Genomic DNA, 18610 nt, shown 5'->3' with positions numbered 1-18610 from the left:
AATTTAAACAACCAAAGAACACATTCTGCAAGCCTGTCTCCTGGCTGCCAGCACACAGCCTTCTTTTTCCATGATTCTAGAGTCCTCAGCTGTTCCCTCGCTCCATGTCTTCATTTCTGCCTCCATCTCTAGTATTGCTGCTTCGCTGGATAGGGTCCCATACTCTGTTTCTCCTCTTCTATCTTGATGGTCCTAGGGTCCTCTGTTTCTGTACTGTAAGATTAACTACTCCCTCCTTTATGCTACAAAACTTCTACCTTTACAATTGTGACAGTCACCATTAATCATGAGAACAATTTCTCACTATTGAATCATAAGAATCTTATCTCCATATCTTTTCACCAGACCCATCTAGACAAGATGAAAACTATTCAGTGGGGACTCTACTTTCTCTGTACACTCTGAAACTAAACTCCTTCTTGAAAATTTGTAAGCCAGTCACTTAGTGACTTTATTGCCCCCTCATTTTAGGTAGCTAATGCCTAAGTTGCCCATCCCTATCAACCCTGTATACAGAGGGGATATGCTTGATACTTGATGTGAAGATTCCTTCCTTCTTAGTTGGTATTTTGAGCTACTACATCCATAAATATAAGGAGCTCTGGTAGTGTAGTGGTTACGAATCAGGCGGAACCGACTCCACAGCACATAACCACCACCACAACCACCACATCCATATATATAGGTCAAGTACATCAAATTGTAGCAATTTACACTCATTTCCTTTATCAAAAATTGTTTTGTTTTGTTTTTTTATCTTCCTCTAGTCAAGTTCCCATATTGTCAAGAGGGACAGTTGCTGGAGAAGGATATAATGTTTGGTAAGGTGGAGGGTCAGAGAAAAAGAGGAAGACCCCCCATGAGATGGATTGGCCAAGTAGCAGCATTGATGGACTCAAGCGTGGCAACAGTAGTGAGGTTGGCCCAGGATCTGGCAGTGTTTTGCTCTGCTGTGCATAAGATTGCTATGAGTTGGTACTGACTCGATGGCACCTAACAACAACAAGTCAAGTTCTGATTATCAAGCCATCAAGGCTAGGTCAAATGGGTACTATCTGCAAGTTTGGGCATTCTTGTGCATCTCCCCTCACTTCATATCAGCTGGATGCTTCACTCTCAGCTCTAGCCCTCCGTGTCTATGTCCTTGTCCATGGGCTCAGGTATCCCCAGGTCTCACCACACTTCAGACCAACCAGCCCTTCCTCTTCTCTCTCTCATCTCAGGTCGATGGAAGTCTGTGGAATATGGTTGAACTCACCCCATTTCTTCATTGCTGCCTCTTCCACTCACCAGTAGACCAACATGGTAGCCAGCAAGTTTACATGCCTGCCTGCTTGTGTGTTCCCTTTGAATTTCAGTCTGGAAGGGGGGTTTGTCCTGAAGGAACTTGATTGCTTGCCTTGATGGCTTCCTGGCGAACAGCTTGCTTATTCTTGTGGTAAGACTGGCCATCTTTATGGAAGCAGACTGCCCCATCTTTCTACCACAGAGCATTTATTGGGTTTGAACTGTAGACCTTTTGGTTAGCAGCCAAGTGTTTAACCATTGTGCCACTAGGGTTCCTTGACTTGACAACTGTTTTGTTATTGTTAAGTGCCATCAAGTCAGTTTTTACTCATAGCAACCTTGTATAGGGTTTCCTAGGAGCAGCTGGTGGGTTTGAACTGCTGACCTTGGATTCGCAGTCCAGTGCTAATCCTACAGCACCACACCAGGAGTCCAGACTTGATAACTAGAGTCTGACAGATTCTAATTTATATTCTTACCTACTAGCTAAATATTTTAGCCTCACCTGGGAACAATGACTTTTTCTAGGAATTCTGGAAACTGCAGAAATACCCACTTTGAGTCCTGACAGAAGACTTTTAATATACCTTAAGCAATCAAGACAGTCAAGAAGGCTGAGTATGGAATGCAATCACCCCTAAAATAGCCCAGCCACCTCCCACCCATTTTTCACCCAACTCACAGTGAGAATAGGTCACATGCTTGCTTTCAGAGATAGCCTCTGGGACATCTTTTAGGTGATTTCTGAAAGAAAAATGAAAGTTCATCATGACTGTTCTGCTTATTAGAAGAGTCCAGCATCAAGCATACTTAAAATTATCTTTGGAGAGCAATAAAATGTTTAGAGTAAGAATTCTTCTTGAAGCGTCTCCTTACCCTAGGCCACCCTGCATGTACTTGTGCTATTGTGCTGTGATCAAATAACATTTACAATTGATATTGTTATTGTTAACTGCCATCGAGTTAGTTCCCAGTTCATGGCAACCCCATGCACATGTTTCAAATTATTGTGATTCAGAGATTTCATTGATTGATTTTCAGAAGTACATCACCAGACCTTTCTCCCCAGCCCATCTTAGTCTGTAAATTCTGCTGAAACATGGTCAGCATCATAGCAACACATAAGCCTCTGCTCACAGATGGGTAGTGGCTACATATGAGATACATTGGTCAGGAATCGAACTTACATCTCCCAGAAGGAAGGTGAGGATTCTACCACTGAGCCACCACTAGCCCCACATTTGTATATTGTTCCTCTTTAATTTGATCTACTGATTTGGGGTCCTATCTGCTAAGATTCAAGCAATAATAACAGTAGTTACTATTTGCATCCACCAACATAATGTGGAAAACATCGAATAATATAATATCACATGCATGTAAAATGTTGCTGAAGATAATTTAAAAATGGCTTCAACAGTGTATCAAGTCAGATTCAGAAGAGGACGTGGAACCAGGGAATATCACTGCTGGCATCAGATAGATTTTAGTTGAAAGCAGAGAATAACAGAAAGACACTTACGTGTGCTTTATTAATTACACAAAGGCTTCATATAGTGTGGATTATGACAAACATGGACAACATTGTGAAGAATGGGAATTCCAGGATATTTGATTATACTTATGAGGAACCTATACATAGGCCAAGAGGAAGTCATTCAAAGTGATAAGGGCATACTGAATGGTTTAAAATCAGGAAAGGTGTGTGCTAGGGTTGTGTTCTTTCAGCATACTTATTCAGTCTGTATGCTGAACAAATAATCTAAGAATCTGGATTATGTGAAGAAGAATGTAGCATCAGAATAGGAGGAAGATTCATTAACAACCTGTGATATATAAAAGATACAACCTTGCTTGCTGAAAGCAAAGAGGACTTAAAATACTTACTGATGAAGATCAAAGACCACGGCCTTCAGTATGGATTGCAACTAAATGTAAATAAAATAAAAACACTCACAACTGGACCAATAAATAACATCATGATAAATGGTGACAATATTGAAGGTGTCAAAGACTTCATTTTGCTTGGATCTACAAGGGTGAGTCAAAAATTATCCACACTCTGGCTGTAGAATTTATTTTAATCAACTTTTAGAAAAGACAAATACATCATTTTTCGACATCATCTACTTGCTTTACAATACACTTTGTCAATCTGTAACATACTTTCAGATTCCCTTATTTAAACATGTTTGTGGCTGAGCTGTGAGCCACGAATGCATCACTTTTTTCACCTCTTCATCAGAGGTGAATCTTCATCCTCGAAGGGCTGCTTTCAGGGAACTAAACAGGTGAAAATCTGATGGAGCAAGATCAGGACTTTAGGGAGGATGTTTTAGCACCTCAAAACAAATTTTTTGCAGAGTGTCAACAGTGTGGGCAGAGGTGTATGGATGTGCATTGTCATGTTTCCTGAGAGTAAACGGCAGAGCATGGAATGGAAGCATCTTCAATTACCAACCAAGAAGAAGTTCAAAAGTCAAACATCAGCTGGAAATTTGAAGCTCACAGTTGTCTGGAATTCTCAAGGGCCGGTATTGGAACATTATCAGGAAAAAGGTTCAACAATCAACAGTGCTCATTACAGTGAGATGCTCACTGAAGAGCTGAAGCCTAAACTTGGATTAAATGCAGAGGGCATTTTGATCTTGCATGACAATGCACATCCACACACCTCTGTCCACACTGCTGACACTCTGCAAAAACTTTGTTTTGAGGTATTAAAGCATCTTCCCTATAGTCCTGATCTTGCTCCATCAGACTTTCACCTATTTGGTCCCCTGAAAGCAGCCCTTCGAGGATGAAGATTCACCGCTGATGAAGAAATAAAAACAGTGGTGCCTTTGTGGCTTGCAGCTCAGCCTCAATCATTTTTAAATAAGGAAGTAGGAAAGTTTGTAGCAGATGGATAAAATATATTGAAAAGCAAGGAGATTATGTCCAAAAATGATATATTTGTCTTTTCTAAAAGTTGGTTAAAATTAATTCTACAGCAAGAGTGGTGATAATTTTTGCTAGACCCTCAGAATCAACACTCATGGACGCATCAGTCAAGAAATCAAATGACATATTGCAATAGGTAAAATCTACTGCACAAGACCTCTTTAAAGTGTTCAAGAGCAAAGATACCAGTTTGAGAACTAAGGTGAGCCTGATCCAAGCCATAGTATTTCCAATTGCCTCATATGTATATGAAAGTTGGACATGTATAAAGAACACTGGATAAGAATCGATGTATTTGAACGATGGTGTTGGAGAAGAATATTGAAAGTACCAAGAACAAACAAATCTGCGTTAGGCAAAGTACAGTCAGAATCCTCCTTAGAAGCTAGAATGACGAGACTTCATCTTTCATACTTGGACATATTATCAGGAGGGACCAGTCCCTGGAGAAGGATATTATGCTTGGTAAAGTGGAGGCTCAGTGAAAAAGAGGAAGACCCCCAAAGAGATGGTTTGGCACAGTGGCAACAGCAATGGGCTCAAGTGTGACAACAATTGTGCAGGACAAAGCAGTGTTTCATTCTGTTTTGCATAGGGTTGCTATGAGTCGAAGCCAACTCGATGGCATCTAGCAACAATAACCTTTTGTATAGGACTTCAGTGCATATATGAAGGTAAGTCAAAAGGATTGCTACAAAATCAATGAAACCTTTCTTAAATTAAATGGGAAGCTGTTGTTCCTCAATATATCTTCCATCTAGGTCTGTACACTTCTGAAGGTGATGTTTCCATTTCTCTACCCTTTACCCAGAGAATTCTGTCCTCTCCAATTTATACCACATTAAATTAAAACAGCAGTGCAGAAATCCTCGGGCAATATCATTATCATTGATAACACATGCAAGTAAAATTTTGCTAAATATAATTCAAAACGCCTACAACAGTACAGTGACAGGGAGCTGCCAGAGGTTCAAGTCAGATTCAGTTGAGGATGTAGAATGAGGGATATCATTGCTGATATCAGATGGATCTTGGCTGAAAGCAGAGGATACCCAAAAGATGTTTACCTGTGCTTTATTGACTACAGAAAGGCTTTTGATTGTGTGGATTATGACAAGCTATGGTAACATTGCAAATACTGAATATTCCAGAACACTTAATTGTGCTCATGAGGAACCTGTACTTGGACCAAGAGGCAGTTGTTTAAACAGATCTATTCTACATAATATATCTATGAGTCAGTACCAAATCAGTAACACCATGCAACAACAACAAAGCAGATGTGGGGAACCTCCAGCTCATGGGCCATATAAGGCCAGCAAAATCATTAGGTCTGGCCCTGCCAAGGCAACCACAGTTTGACCAAACGTAGCAGGCTAATTTTTAAGTTGATAATTTTGTATGGCCCACGAATGATGTCATAAATATCCAAATGGCCCTTAGCAGAAAAAGGGTTCTCCACTCCTGTTCTAAGGACTCAAACCATGTTCCTTTTCAACGTCCTTTATGGCCTTTTTCTCACCAATGCAGTTTTTAATTTTTTTAAAAGTTCTTCCTAATAAGCTCCCATGATCATCCTGTGTCCTTGAAAAACAAAATATATCAAGATTATGCCTTTGGAATTCCCATCATAGTCTTCTGAGCTGACATTTCTACTTTGAAGTGAACTGGCCCAGTAGATCCCCTAAGAAGGCATTGTTTGGGTTGGAGCTTGCTCTCTAGGTTGTATTAGTAAATCCAAGATGTGTCCCTGGTTATGATTCATTTGATAAAATCCTCCTTATTAGCTTGGATCGTGCTTAAAAGACTGGTGAAAAAATCAGCTTTTGAGCTAGCTGTTCTTCTCGCAACACTGTTTAAACTCGTCAGGACAAGATGTTAGCTTAAAATTGAAAATGTCAAACTATATGAGATCCAAACTTCAGTCGCTATCCACAATCAATGGTAATTCTGTAGTCTTCTTTGATCGGTTTCTGGACATCAGCCAAAGTTTTGTTATTCATCAAGGTAATGATCTTCCTTCTTTTGGCTCATCTTGAAGTCTTCCCAACCTTACTTAAAATGCTTGATCCATCTAAAAACTATTGTTTTGTGGGGGGCAGCATTCTCATAAGCTTGTTGCAACACTTCAATAATGTCAGAAGATGTCCACTTGAATTTTGTTAAATATTTTATGATAGACCTGACCTCAATATCATTTTTCCCCATGGCACAAAAACTCTCCCTTTCCTGGTGTGGCACTGCAGGATAATGCACTGGACCACAAGGTCAGTTTGAATCAAAAGGTTGGCGGTTCAAGCTTACCAATCACTCCTCAGAAACTCTATACAGGGTCTCTATGAATCAGAAACGACTCAATGGCACTTAACAACAACAAAAAAAACAAGAGTAAAAAGTCTTGTAGTAGCACTGTAGCATAAGCACTGGACTGCTAATCACAAGGTCAACAGTTCAAGCCCACCAGTCGCTCCTCAGAAATCCTATACAGTATTACTATAAGATAGAACCGACTCCATGGCACTGATTAAACACAACAAGACAAAGATGTGTCTTGCTAAGAGAACTTGTCTGCAGCCATCCAATGATCACAGAGACACGTTTAAGCACATTTTGTTTGGATTAAACCTGTGCATGTAAAAACTGAAACCCTAGTAGCAATATTTTTTATTTATCTTCATAGGTAAAAATTATTGGTGGTATACTAGATCCACCAATAATTTGGTGATTGAAACATTAATATACTTATTTTGCATACTGACCTATGAAAAAATCAAATACCAGGATCTGGCAAAGCTAGAACTCAAGTCAGGACCTTGTACTCAAAATCTTTTTGTTATGCTCCAGTAGTATAATTTTGAATTTAGATTTTTTTTTGAGTTGTTTAGCATATTAGCTTTTCCTTTAGGCTTTCTGTTATCTGTAAAAGTTATAATTACATCTTCTGTCTCATCATAAAGTTTATCCAAATATTGAACAGGACAGATCCTTGTGACATTATTATAAGCATATGTCCATCCATCTAGAGTCTTATCAAAACCTTTAAGGTGAAAAGCAAAGACTAGACAGATACTTACGGGAGATATTGAAAAGATTGGAAACACGGGCAATAAAATCTGACTACTTCAATGTATTCATATATATGCTCAAGAATTTGTCAAATAAAATCCAATAATAAGCACCAAGATTCTTTTGTAAAGTATAGATACAGAGATGGAGAGTAACTGATCTAAAGTCATGGTGGCAGAATCATCATTCACACCGGCTCACTGCCCCCCCTCCAGAAGTTTCTAATTTCTAACCTCCTCTGATCTGAGAGATGGAAACCTCCCACCACTACTCATCACCTGTAGATCCAAGGTAGTTTAAACAAAACCAAAGAAAACTTATTAAAACCAGTACCAGTTGCCATCAAATAATTTTTGGTTCATTGAGACCCCATGAGTGTCAGAGTAGAACTCTGCTTCATAGGGTTTTCAGTGACTGATTTTTTAAAAACTAAATGCCAGACATTTCTTCTGAGGTACCTCTGAATGAACACAAACTCTCAGTCTTTTGGTTAACGTACAAGGTAATGGTTAACCATTTGTACCACCCAGGAACTCAAAAAGAAAGAAACAAACAAAAAATGCCACTCCTTAGTAACTAAGGGAAAGACAGAATGAATGATTAGAAATCTAAACTCTCATTTTGAAGAAAAAGAAAAAGAAATGTAATTGTATTATTTTCAAGATTCTACAGTCAAACAGGACTTAGAAAGCATTACCATTTAGACGTTCTCCTGACTCCTACTAAGAACAGATAATTATGCTTTTATGTGGACATGAGTGGAAAGTGGTGCTTTGAAAGTTGTCCTTTAACTGGCTATCTATGGTAATGCAAAGTCAAGTTCCTTTCAAAATGATCACAAAGTTCAAATTGGAACAAATCAATTCACAAGATTTTATTGACATTTCTCGACTCACCTTTCCTTGGCATCCAAGAAGGCTTTGGCAAATGGGTTGTACTTGATTTTGAGAGCTGTTATCTTGAGTTTACAAAGACAAGAAGGGTTAGTGACAGTGGAATGCACTTGGACAGAGAAAGCCCTCTGTCTTCACCAGTGAACTCATGAAAAGTAAGAATCATTCCCCTCAGTTTTAAAAATTCTGCTTTTTCATGTTTCCTATACAACTCTTGCACCATCTCTGGCATATGGTGACAAATGCAGTGTACAGTAAACAAAGAAAAAAGCACTCAAAATGAGCAAAGCCCCAATGTGCTAAGACTAGCATTGATTCTTTTATCCATTCATTTGTTTTTCAACAATCACTGAGCCCTATACATGTCAGTCATTTTTCTAGCCAATGGGAGTACAGTGGGGAGTCGTACATGTGTGATCTTATTTGTCACTCTTAGTGAAGGACAGTTTAGCATCAATTCCCTAAGGTAATTCAAAGACTGATTCTTAACTAATCACTTACCCATTGGGCAATGTTAATGTAAAAATGAAACTATCACCCCCATCCACTATCACTTTTATTCCCCTTAGTTGTTGTTTTACACTTCCATCAATTTAGCCCCCAACTCATGGGGACCCCATGCACAATGGAACAAAATGCTACCCAGTCCTGTGCCGTGGGCATGATCAATTATAGATAAGATCACTGTGATCTATAGATTTTCAGAAGTAGATTGCCAGACTTTTCTTCCTAGTCCATCTTTGTCTGAAATCTGTGCTCTTCTGCATCACAGGAAGGTGCAAACTACCACAACCAGGTGCATTGGTTGGGATCAAACCCTGGTCTCCCGCCTGGAAGGTGAGAATTCCACCACCAAACCACCACTGCCCTCCTTATCCCCCTTAGCCTGCTTCATTGTTCCTCAGAGTACTCTCTATCTGAGAGACAAATAGATAGACAGATTGATAGATGGGTGGGTGGGTGAGTGGGTGGGTTGGTAGGTGGATGGATAGATGGATGGATAGAGATAGAAATGGGGACAGAGATAGAAATGTTGTCATTGTGTGACATCAAGTCAGTTTGAACTCAAAACCATACAGAACAGAATGGAACTGTCCCATAGGGTTTCCTCAGCTGCAATCTTTATAGAAACAGACTGCTACACCTTTCTCCCGAGGAGCGGCTGATGGGTTCAAACCAGCAACTTTTCACTGAGTAGCCACTTAACCATTGTGCCACCTGGGATCCTTAGAGCTAGAGACAGAGGTATATTTGTCATGTCTCTCCAGCTAGGATGTAAGAGCAGAGCAAATGTCTGTTTTGTCTATTGCAATATCCTCTGTACCTAGAACAATATCCAGCATGTACTAACACTCAGTAAATATTGATCAAATAAATTAATGCTGAAAATGTCATGGGCCTGAGGCTTGCTTCCCTCTGATGAAAGGAAGAAAAGTAAAATAAAAGCATGATTCTTTATGACCCCAGATAATTGCAGGAAGCAAGCAGGAAAAATTGAGAGGAGAGGTAAGGAGTCAGATATGAGGTTTCAAAAAATTTTTGTGGAAAATTTCAATTCTCTTTTAGATCTATTTCTCCACAAACTTTTTGAAGCCCCTCATACGCATGACTTAGCCTTTCTCTTGGCTTAATTAATCCTAGAGAAGCTGAGGTGCATCAAGGGAGTGAGGTTGTTGTTATTGTCAAGTACTTTCAAGTTGTTTCCAATTCATTGCAACCCTATATAGGGTTTCCAAGGAGCAATTGGCGGGTTTGAACCACTGACCTTACAGTTAGCAGTTCAGTAATTATCTAAAGCACCACACCAGGTTAGCAGGGCCAAGTGTGCTTCGGCATCAATCTGTCAGGGAAACACTGTTGGCAGAGAGAGGCTCTGGGGTAGATCTTCCAGAGTTCAAGAGCCCGAAGTAGCATTTTCTGGAGGGTCACCATAGCTGGCAGAGGATGTGGGGAGTGTTCAGAGGAAACTGTCCACCAGGGGCAGTCAGGAAAAACTGAGTGCTTACCAAGCCCACAGGCAAATGACAAGTTCTGTGGGCCACAGTCTAGAAGAGCAAATTACACACAGATGGACGTTCCCCTAGAACATGGTCCCCAAATCCTCCCCAAATCTCCAGGAGGTGCAAAAGCCACACAACCATCTCAGACACCTAGACTTCAGGTAGAGAAACAATCAAGAAAAGAGAGCAGTTCTATGAGAAACTAAGTATTTTTATCCTGGAAGAACATTACCACCTGGGGAACTATTTAAATGATGAGATATTTAGTTATCCCTGTTCCCACTGGCCTGTTGGCAAAGTTCAACTTACTTATAAATAGCATTTTCTCTGCACATATGGAATGTTAAATCTGCAATTCAATTTCACCCGTGGGTGCTAAGGCAGTTGTTCCCAAACCTGGATGGTCATCAGAATCCTCTGGGAAGATATTTTTAAAATACAGATTCTGGTCATCAGCCCTGGAGATTGTAACTCAGCTGGCAAGAACCCAGAGTCTTCTCTTTAAAGCTTTCAAATAAAGGAATGTCGATGAAAACATTCACAAGGTACCATTTTTTAACCCATTAGATTGTCAAGATGAAAAACGTTGATGATAACCAGTACTGATAGTAGTGTGGGAGTTTTAAATAGATATGCCCTTTGGAAGAAGGCTTATGTCTGTCAAAAATGTAAACTTACACTCTTTTGACAGGACAATTGCACTTCTAAATATTCACTGAAGCAGCATTATCTATAATAGAAAAATAAAACAACTGCAAATAACCTACGTGTCCCTTAGTGGGGATCTGATCACCTGAAATACAATCTATCCTTTCTACTGGATACTCTTCAGGCATTAAAGAATGTAAGTTAGGTCTGAATGTTACTACACAGAAAGATATCTATAATACATTGCTAAATTGAATAAAAAAAAGAAATTTATATAACATGAAGCAATTTATATAAGGTTATATTCACATACATGTGTGGAAATTACATTTGAGATTATTGTTGTAGTATCTCTGGAGATTAACATTTAGAAGGTAAGAATAAACTTTTACCTTTTATTTTTCATATTGACTTTATGGATTTCTGAACTACTGACTGATTTAATTAACATTTATACCTTAAAATATTTTTTTTAAAGCATAAGCAAAAATAACTCAGCTCCCTACCAAAAACAAAACAAAACAAAAAAAACAGAGAGAATATAAACAAATGTTGAATGATGATGCATGGAGGAGACTGTAATCATTGCAATGAAATGATGAGTATGAAACCAATGTTTTCCCATGTAAACTATCAATCAATTCACAATAAAAAACTTAAAGAAAATAAAACCCCTCAAACCTCCCCAGGTGTTTCTGATGACCAGCAGGTGTGGGAATGCCTCAAAATGGCCCAAATATCCTGCTCTCAACCAGATCACAATGAGGTCAGATTCTAGCTGCTCAGCAAGAGTGGCAAGAAAAGAACAAACAGTGCTCAGTGATTACAATTTAGCAAACAGGATAGAACACATTCTAAAAATTCAAAGAAGGTGTGCAGTTGAATCAATTCCCACAGACTTGCTTCTAAGGCAGGTAAGAATATTGCTTTTCAGCTCTATCCTGTTGTACCCATCCCAGAACACCCACAGCTCTAGGCTGGCCAAGGATCATTTGGGATAAAGACAAAGACTCTGGAGTGTCTTTTGGTTTCAAAGCATCATACAACTGTTTCTTTCTGGGTACTAAGAAAGAAAACCTTAGCAGGCAAGAGGTAGTGGAGAGCAGCTATTCTGATGTTTAACTGCACTTGTTGTTTAATTGGATCTGAATTCTGGAAAACCTTCTGTCTGAGCTTTGTCATGACAAGTAACACGCACCTGTCTTCTCCACCACCACACTCTCCCAGATGACATTTACACACACACACTTACCTCCTCATTCTGATAGGCTGTCACAGCTATGAACTGGGTTTCAGGGAAAGAGCAGTTCATCACCATTCGGTGGGAACCTCCAACACGTACTATGTGTACTTGGGGCTCATATTTATGCAGAGAATTCAGCATTATCTGTTACGATGGGAGAAGGAAAGAGAAGAAAGGCAAATTATTATAGGTAATAGTTACAAGCTCAGTGTCCACTGAGGTAACAGGCACACATGCAGAAGTCCTGGGTTACCTGAGTTCTGCCACTTCACCTCTCTGAAAAATGAATGGAAAACCTTTTTTTTGTTCCAATGCTCCCAGGGAGTTTAATTTTAGGGGTGATGGTGGGTTGTCAGAGAAGAGCTGTTTCAAAGAGCATTCCATTTTCTGCCCAAATCTTGCCTTCCTTCTCTCCACCCTCCCCCTCCCCCATTTGCAGAACAGTGATTTGGATTTTATCCATTAACACGTATTGTTTTTCCTCATATGAAGAATCTAAGTCCCCTAGTAGTACAACAGCTAACACACTTGACTGCTCACTAAAAGACTGCCATTTTGAACCCACCCAGAGACTACTCTGAAGAAAGATCTGGTGGTTTACTTCCGAAAAATCAGCCACTGGAAATCCTATAGAGCACAGGTCTACTCTGACACACATGAGGTCACCAAGAGCCAGAATCAGCTCAACGGCAAGTAAAAAGTATCTGGAAATACTGGCATAGGTGAATTTCACAAAGGACTACCTAAAGAGCAATGACATTTCATATCTGATGGTTACATATAATCTATTTTATATGATTCAAGTGAAAGACTTATTGAAAGTTTCTTGTGGTAAAATCTAGGTGGCAATAACAGTTTACTTTTTCCATTTCCTGTTTTAATTAAGAAAAAACTCAGAATCTTCTGAATGTCAAAAAGACTCCATGGAATGGAAAAAAGAATCACAGAGAGGAAGTAGAATAAGTGATGTTATGTTGAGGGGATTGCAGTTGTTGAAAGGAAATTAAGTATATGGGTTGATGCTCTGCTCTGTAAACCTTCACTCAATTCATAATAAAGTTTAAAATAAAAAACTGGGTGGCATTAGTTCCACGTGCTAAAACATGAACTATGTTCTCATGACTAAACAAAGAAAGCACAAAGAAGGGGCACAAACTCAAAACCAGGTGTGTGATGCAGGGAAGAGAATCAAGACCTTTTCCTCCCAGTCAAGTCTTTAACCCCCAGAACACACTCTTCATTTTATAAAGTAACCAACAACCTCATACCACACACTAGCATTCACAATCCTATGAGCAAAAACAAAGGAGGAAAAAGCCTCCCCAAATCTTGTTTGCTCTAATTGGAGACCTTAAACAAAACCTTCCTTATTTAAGGTTTGCTTGGATCTTTTTTGTTTTTTCTGAAACACCAAAGCTGATTCAATATTCTATTGATAATTATCATAATGCCCAAGTGGAAGTTGTAATTATTTCATTTAGGAGCAGCTTTTTATTAAGGTATTTGCCTATTGCCAGCATACCACTTACACCAAAAAAAAAAAAGGTGGGGGGAGGGAATTACAGAACCCTGGTACCCACACACATCTCCCACTCGGGCCTTGGTAAAAAGCGCCACACACAAGACAAACTATGAAAAGGGCCGTGATAATTAAGTAAACTACAGTGCTCTCTCTTACTGTCTCTTAACATCAGGAAGTCCATTAAAAACTGAAAGCACCAATTAAGAGCTGTTTATTCCTGTTTACATTTGGACTCCAGGGAATAATTGGCTTCTGTGGGAGAAGAGGTTGGTGAGGACCCCTCTAATTGCCTAAATGCACCCTTGATATGTCTTGATTGGTGTTGTGGGATGGCTAGGGCGGGTGGCCAGGTGACCAGGTTATACCTGCCCGCCTCCATTGAGCTTGTTGGTCAGTTTGACTTTGCTGAAGGAGATGGGAGCTTTCATCCAGTGGGCCCCAAAGTTGGGGGAGTCTGGGTGGATGTAGACGCAGCTGTGGTTGGAGATCTCCGGCTTCCCTGCAGGCACCCACTCCCCATTGACATACTTCCAGCGGTGGCCATCCGTTGGGACAAAGTCCAGCAGCAGGGAATACATGGCATTGGGGTCCAGCCCTGTGACACTGATTTTTAGGACAGGGAACATCCTCCTGAAAGAAAATGCAAAGACTTAACTTCAGGAGGGATACTAGAGAGTCCTACTTGGAACAGTTTTTCAACTCAAAGGAGCCCTTCCAGGTGTGCCCTGGGGCTCAGTTAGAAAATGCCTGTTGTGGTTGTTGTTAGCTGCTGTAGAGTTGACCTGATTCATGATGATTCTTAACTCACGAGGATCCCCTACATACACCACATAATGAACATTGCTTGGTTCTGTACCATCTCTATGAACCCTTGTAGATCATCAGTAGAGTTTTCATTGCCTGATTTTCAGAAATAGATAACCAGTCCTTTCTTCCTAGTACATCTCAATCTGGAATCTCCACTGAAACCTGGTTAGCATCATAACAATGGAACAAGCCTCCACTTAATAAACTGGTAGTGGCTATACATGAAGTGTGTTGGTCAGATGGAACATAAATCTCTCGCATGGAAGGCAGAAATTCTACCACTACCCAGAGACTCCCTAGGGAAGACAGAATAAACAGGGGCCAAGTCCTTTGCCCAGCTCAACCAGAGAAGGTCTTTAAGGATGCATTTGACACTGGAGTTTCATTTTAAAACACAGTGTTTCATTTCAGTGTTTGAAAACAACTCACGGAGCCACTGGACAGAGAAGAAAACTAAAGCTGAAGGTATATAATCAGATGCTAAATTGACAGAGAGTTTCCTTCAAAGAGTTCCTCTAGCCTCGATCAAGTTCTCCTACTAACACAATACATCAGCCCTTCCTAGTCTCATTAAAAATACTGTTTATGAATAATAATAATAGCATTTATAACAAAATATGTTTTTATGTCAAAATAAGTATGGGGGAAACAAATGTGGAAAACTCTGAGCTATATAAAAGTTAGATTAGGGCAGTATGGCAAGAGCTGGGGACTCCTGGGCCCAGAGTCAGTGACATAGCCACAGAGGACTAGAGTGGAGAGTGAAGTGTCCAGCTGATAAGAAGAGAGGGCATAAGCACAAGAACACCCACACTTGCAGATAATACCCACTTGACCTGGCTTCAATGACTGGATGATCAAAACTCTACTAGAAGAAGAAAGAAGAGGGGGGGGGGAAAAAAGAGTAATCTGATACAATTTGATGAACTTGACCTGCACCTATGGATGCAGTAGCTCAAAAGAGGGAACAAATCTCTACAGCGAGGATCATTCCCATATGCTCAACACACAGGGTAGACAGGGATGGGCAACTTGGACATTTGCTACCCAAAATGGGGGGCAGGGCCTACAAAGGCAAGAAGTGACTGGCTTACAAGCTTTCAAGAAGGAGCCTAGAACCAGAGGGTGTGGATGAAAGTAGAATCTCCACTAAGCAGTATCCAATCTGTCTGGGCGGGGCTGATGAAAGGAGATGGGGATAGGCCTCTTGTGGTACAATAGTGAATAATTGCTATCAGGACTGACTGTGAGGGTTGGAAATGTAAAGGTAGACATTTTGTAGCAAAAGGAGGGGAGTAGTTGACTTTGCAGTCCAGGAGCAGAGGTCCCTGGGACCATCAAGGGAGAAGAGCAGAGTGTGGGACTCTACCTAGAGAGACAGTGACCCCAGAGATGGAGGCAAAAGTGATGATGTGGAGAGATGGAGCGGCTGGGGTCTCTAGACCCAGAGAGGGAGAGGGACTTGCGGGGTATACCCTTTGGTTGGTTGATGATGCCTGGAGGGAATTGTAACCATGGCAATGAAACAATATATGATAGGATGAATGTAAAGTTAATGTTCTCCCATGTAAACTATCACATAATTCACAATAAAAACTAAAAATAAAAAAAAAGTTAGACTAGTATCTTTCCTTCAGGACTTTTTAGAGCCTTTTATATGTTAAGATATGCTGTGAACCCTCAGGGCGACAGTGGAGGTGAGCACTCGCCCAACTTACTTGACCATGGAACCATGGACATTTAGTGGAATTTGGGTTCAGGGAACACACTTTGAGACATGTTGGCATAAAGTCATTGGTCCTTCTTCAATCCGCTACAACAATTAACTGCAAGCTAATTTGCACTCTCAGATAGCTGGAGGCACTGTCGCATCTGACTGCTTTCCTTTAGTTTTCCTCCACTGAATATTCCAAGTTGCATTTATTGTTCCTCAAAATGCCTGGTTTCCCTGAATGCTGATTTGATGATTAAAAGAAGAAAAGCCCACTGCCATCAAGTCTATTTTGACTGAAGAGATTGGGAAGATTAGACGAGATAAACCTGACAACTGTCTTCAAGTCTGTGAAGAATTATTCTGTCTAAGATAAGAGGTACTTCATGGTCCCCATAACATGCACAAGAATAGGGTATAATGCTCAAGGATGCTGGTCAGAGCATTCATCAGGGTGAAGCATGTTGCCAGGGTGAAGTATATTCACAAGAAGCGATTCGTAAAAGAAAGCTCACTACATCCATATGATGGGGTAATATGTAGGCATTACATATTTTTGAAGAGTATTTACTAAGACAAGAAAATGCTTATGAAATTTCATTGTTGTTGTATGCCCTGTAGTCAATTCTGAGTCATGTGATAGGGTAGAACTGTCCCATAGGGTTTTGTTGGTTGCAATCTTTGTGGAAGCAGGTTACAGGTGATTCATAAAACTACCAGATGGCTGCAAATGGTTGGTTAGCTAAGCACTTAAATGTTGCTCCACCAGGGGTCCTTTGAAATATTATTAAGTGAAGTTAACAAATGGTTAAAAAGCTGAACATACAGCACCATCTTAGAAGGAGGGAAGAGAACTGTGTACACATATAGTTTGAATTTTTTTTTGCATTTTAAATAGCACACAAACAATTGGAAGTTAAAAATCTCATGTGTTTAATCTAATATATATATAAAGACTAGAAGGAAAAATGCCAAAAAAGCAACAGTGGCTATTATTCTACGTGGAAGATGAATGAATTGGGTTTTTTTTACTTTCATGGTTTTGGTTTTATTTATTCTTAATCATCAGAATTATCTGTCAATTTGTTAGACTGTAGTGGTTTGCTTGATGCTCTAATACTGAAAGGTATACCACCAGTATTTCAAGGTCAACAGGGTCACTCATGGTGAACAGCTTAGGAAAAAAAACTTGGAGGTCCACTTCTAACAGTTAGCCAATGGAAATATGATGGGTCACAATAGAACATTGTCTGATCTGCTTGCTTTGACATATTAACAGGATGGATCACCTGCTGGAGGAAGATGTTGAACATATCAGTTACCAGGAAGATGACGCAAGACTGGACAATATCTCATGCTGTTGTTAATAAGGTCACCATTAGTCAGAGTCAACTCAAAGGCAGCTAACAACAACAGCACGCATCAGAAATTAACAATAAAAGTTTAAAAAATAGTAATTATTATTATTTGGCGTTCTCCAACCAAATTTCAATTCCCAAGCTATAAAGTTGCATTGTTTTCTTGATACAGGTGTAGTTGTTAGTGTTTAAAGTACAGTCTGGTGTCTGTCTATTCTCTGAGTACATACTGCTTGGCTCCTTCTGTCCTCCTCCAGTGCATGTGTGACTGAATTTATGAAGTGAAAGATGCCTACAGGAAGTTCACGATGGAGAGGAACATTATCAGGGGTCTGCACAGACCAAAATTTGGAAATGGCACATTCAGGCTCTTCAGAATGACTTTTTCCTTGGAACCTGATGGCAGCATGCTGGACTATCCATGCTGGGCTACCAATGGAACATGAGCAGATTAAGAAGACTAATTTGATTTAATATGATTTGGCCCAATAAGACAGCAGAATAATTTCAAATGCAATGTATTTCATGGCCAAAAGGAGAAAATGCTCTAAAGTAGAAGTACCAAAGAGCTTCAAAAACTTGTGAAAAAATGGAATTCAAAGATGATGGAATCTTTCCTCAAACTTTTTGAAGCCCCTTTTGTATAATGCCTAGTAGAATCCTTGGTACACGACAGGCATTCAGTTGTTGAATAGAAGTTGTTCCCGGCCCCTCTACTCATTCAACTTCCTTTTGCATCTTTCACCTTCTATATGTTGACAAGGCCCCATCCGTTTTACCAAGCATGATATCCTTCTCCAGGGACAATATGTCCAAATTATAAGAGATGAAGTCTGGCATCCGGGCTTCAGGGTCTGGTCCCCCCTAATAACATGTCCAAAGTACATGAGATAAAGTTCATCATCCTTGCCTCTAAGAAGCTTTCTGTCTGTACTTCTTCTAAGACATATTTCTTTGTTCTTTCTTCTGAAGTTCCTGGTGTATTCAATATACTTCACAAACACCACAATCAAAAGGCATCAAATCTTCTTTGGTCTTTCTTATTCATTGTCCCACTTTTGTATGCATAGAAGTGATTGAAAATACCTTGGCTTGGGGCAAGTGCACCTTAGTCCTCAAGGTGATAGCTTTA

At 39.9% G+C, this 18610-nt stretch overlaps 1 protein-coding gene across 1 annotated transcript in view; it reads right to left on the bottom strand.

Moving 5' to 3' along the window:
• Nucleotides 1-18610, bottom strand: part of TBX19 (T-box 19) — a 47527-nt gene that overhangs the window by 11142 nt on the left and 17775 nt on the right. The window contains exons 2-5 of the mRNA XM_006872627.1: nucleotides 13968-14232; nucleotides 12090-12224; nucleotides 8193-8254; nucleotides 1970-2031 (exon numbers count right to left, since the gene is read on the bottom strand). Of these exons, the coding sequence (XP_006872689.1) occupies nucleotides 1970-2031; nucleotides 8193-8254; nucleotides 12090-12224; nucleotides 13968-14232 (524 nt within the window). The remainder of the gene's footprint in view (nucleotides 1-1969; nucleotides 2032-8192; nucleotides 8255-12089; nucleotides 12225-13967; nucleotides 14233-18610) is intronic.

Source organism: Chrysochloris asiatica, unplaced genomic scaffold (genome assembly GCF_000296735.1).
Source record: "Chrysochloris asiatica unplaced genomic scaffold, ChrAsi1.0 scaffold00207, whole genome shotgun sequence".
Taxonomy (NCBI): Eukaryota; Metazoa; Chordata; class Mammalia; order Afrosoricida; family Chrysochloridae; genus Chrysochloris; species Chrysochloris asiatica.
The sequence above is the reverse complement of the archived record's forward strand: the minus strand, read 5'-3'. Positions and strand labels throughout refer to the sequence as shown.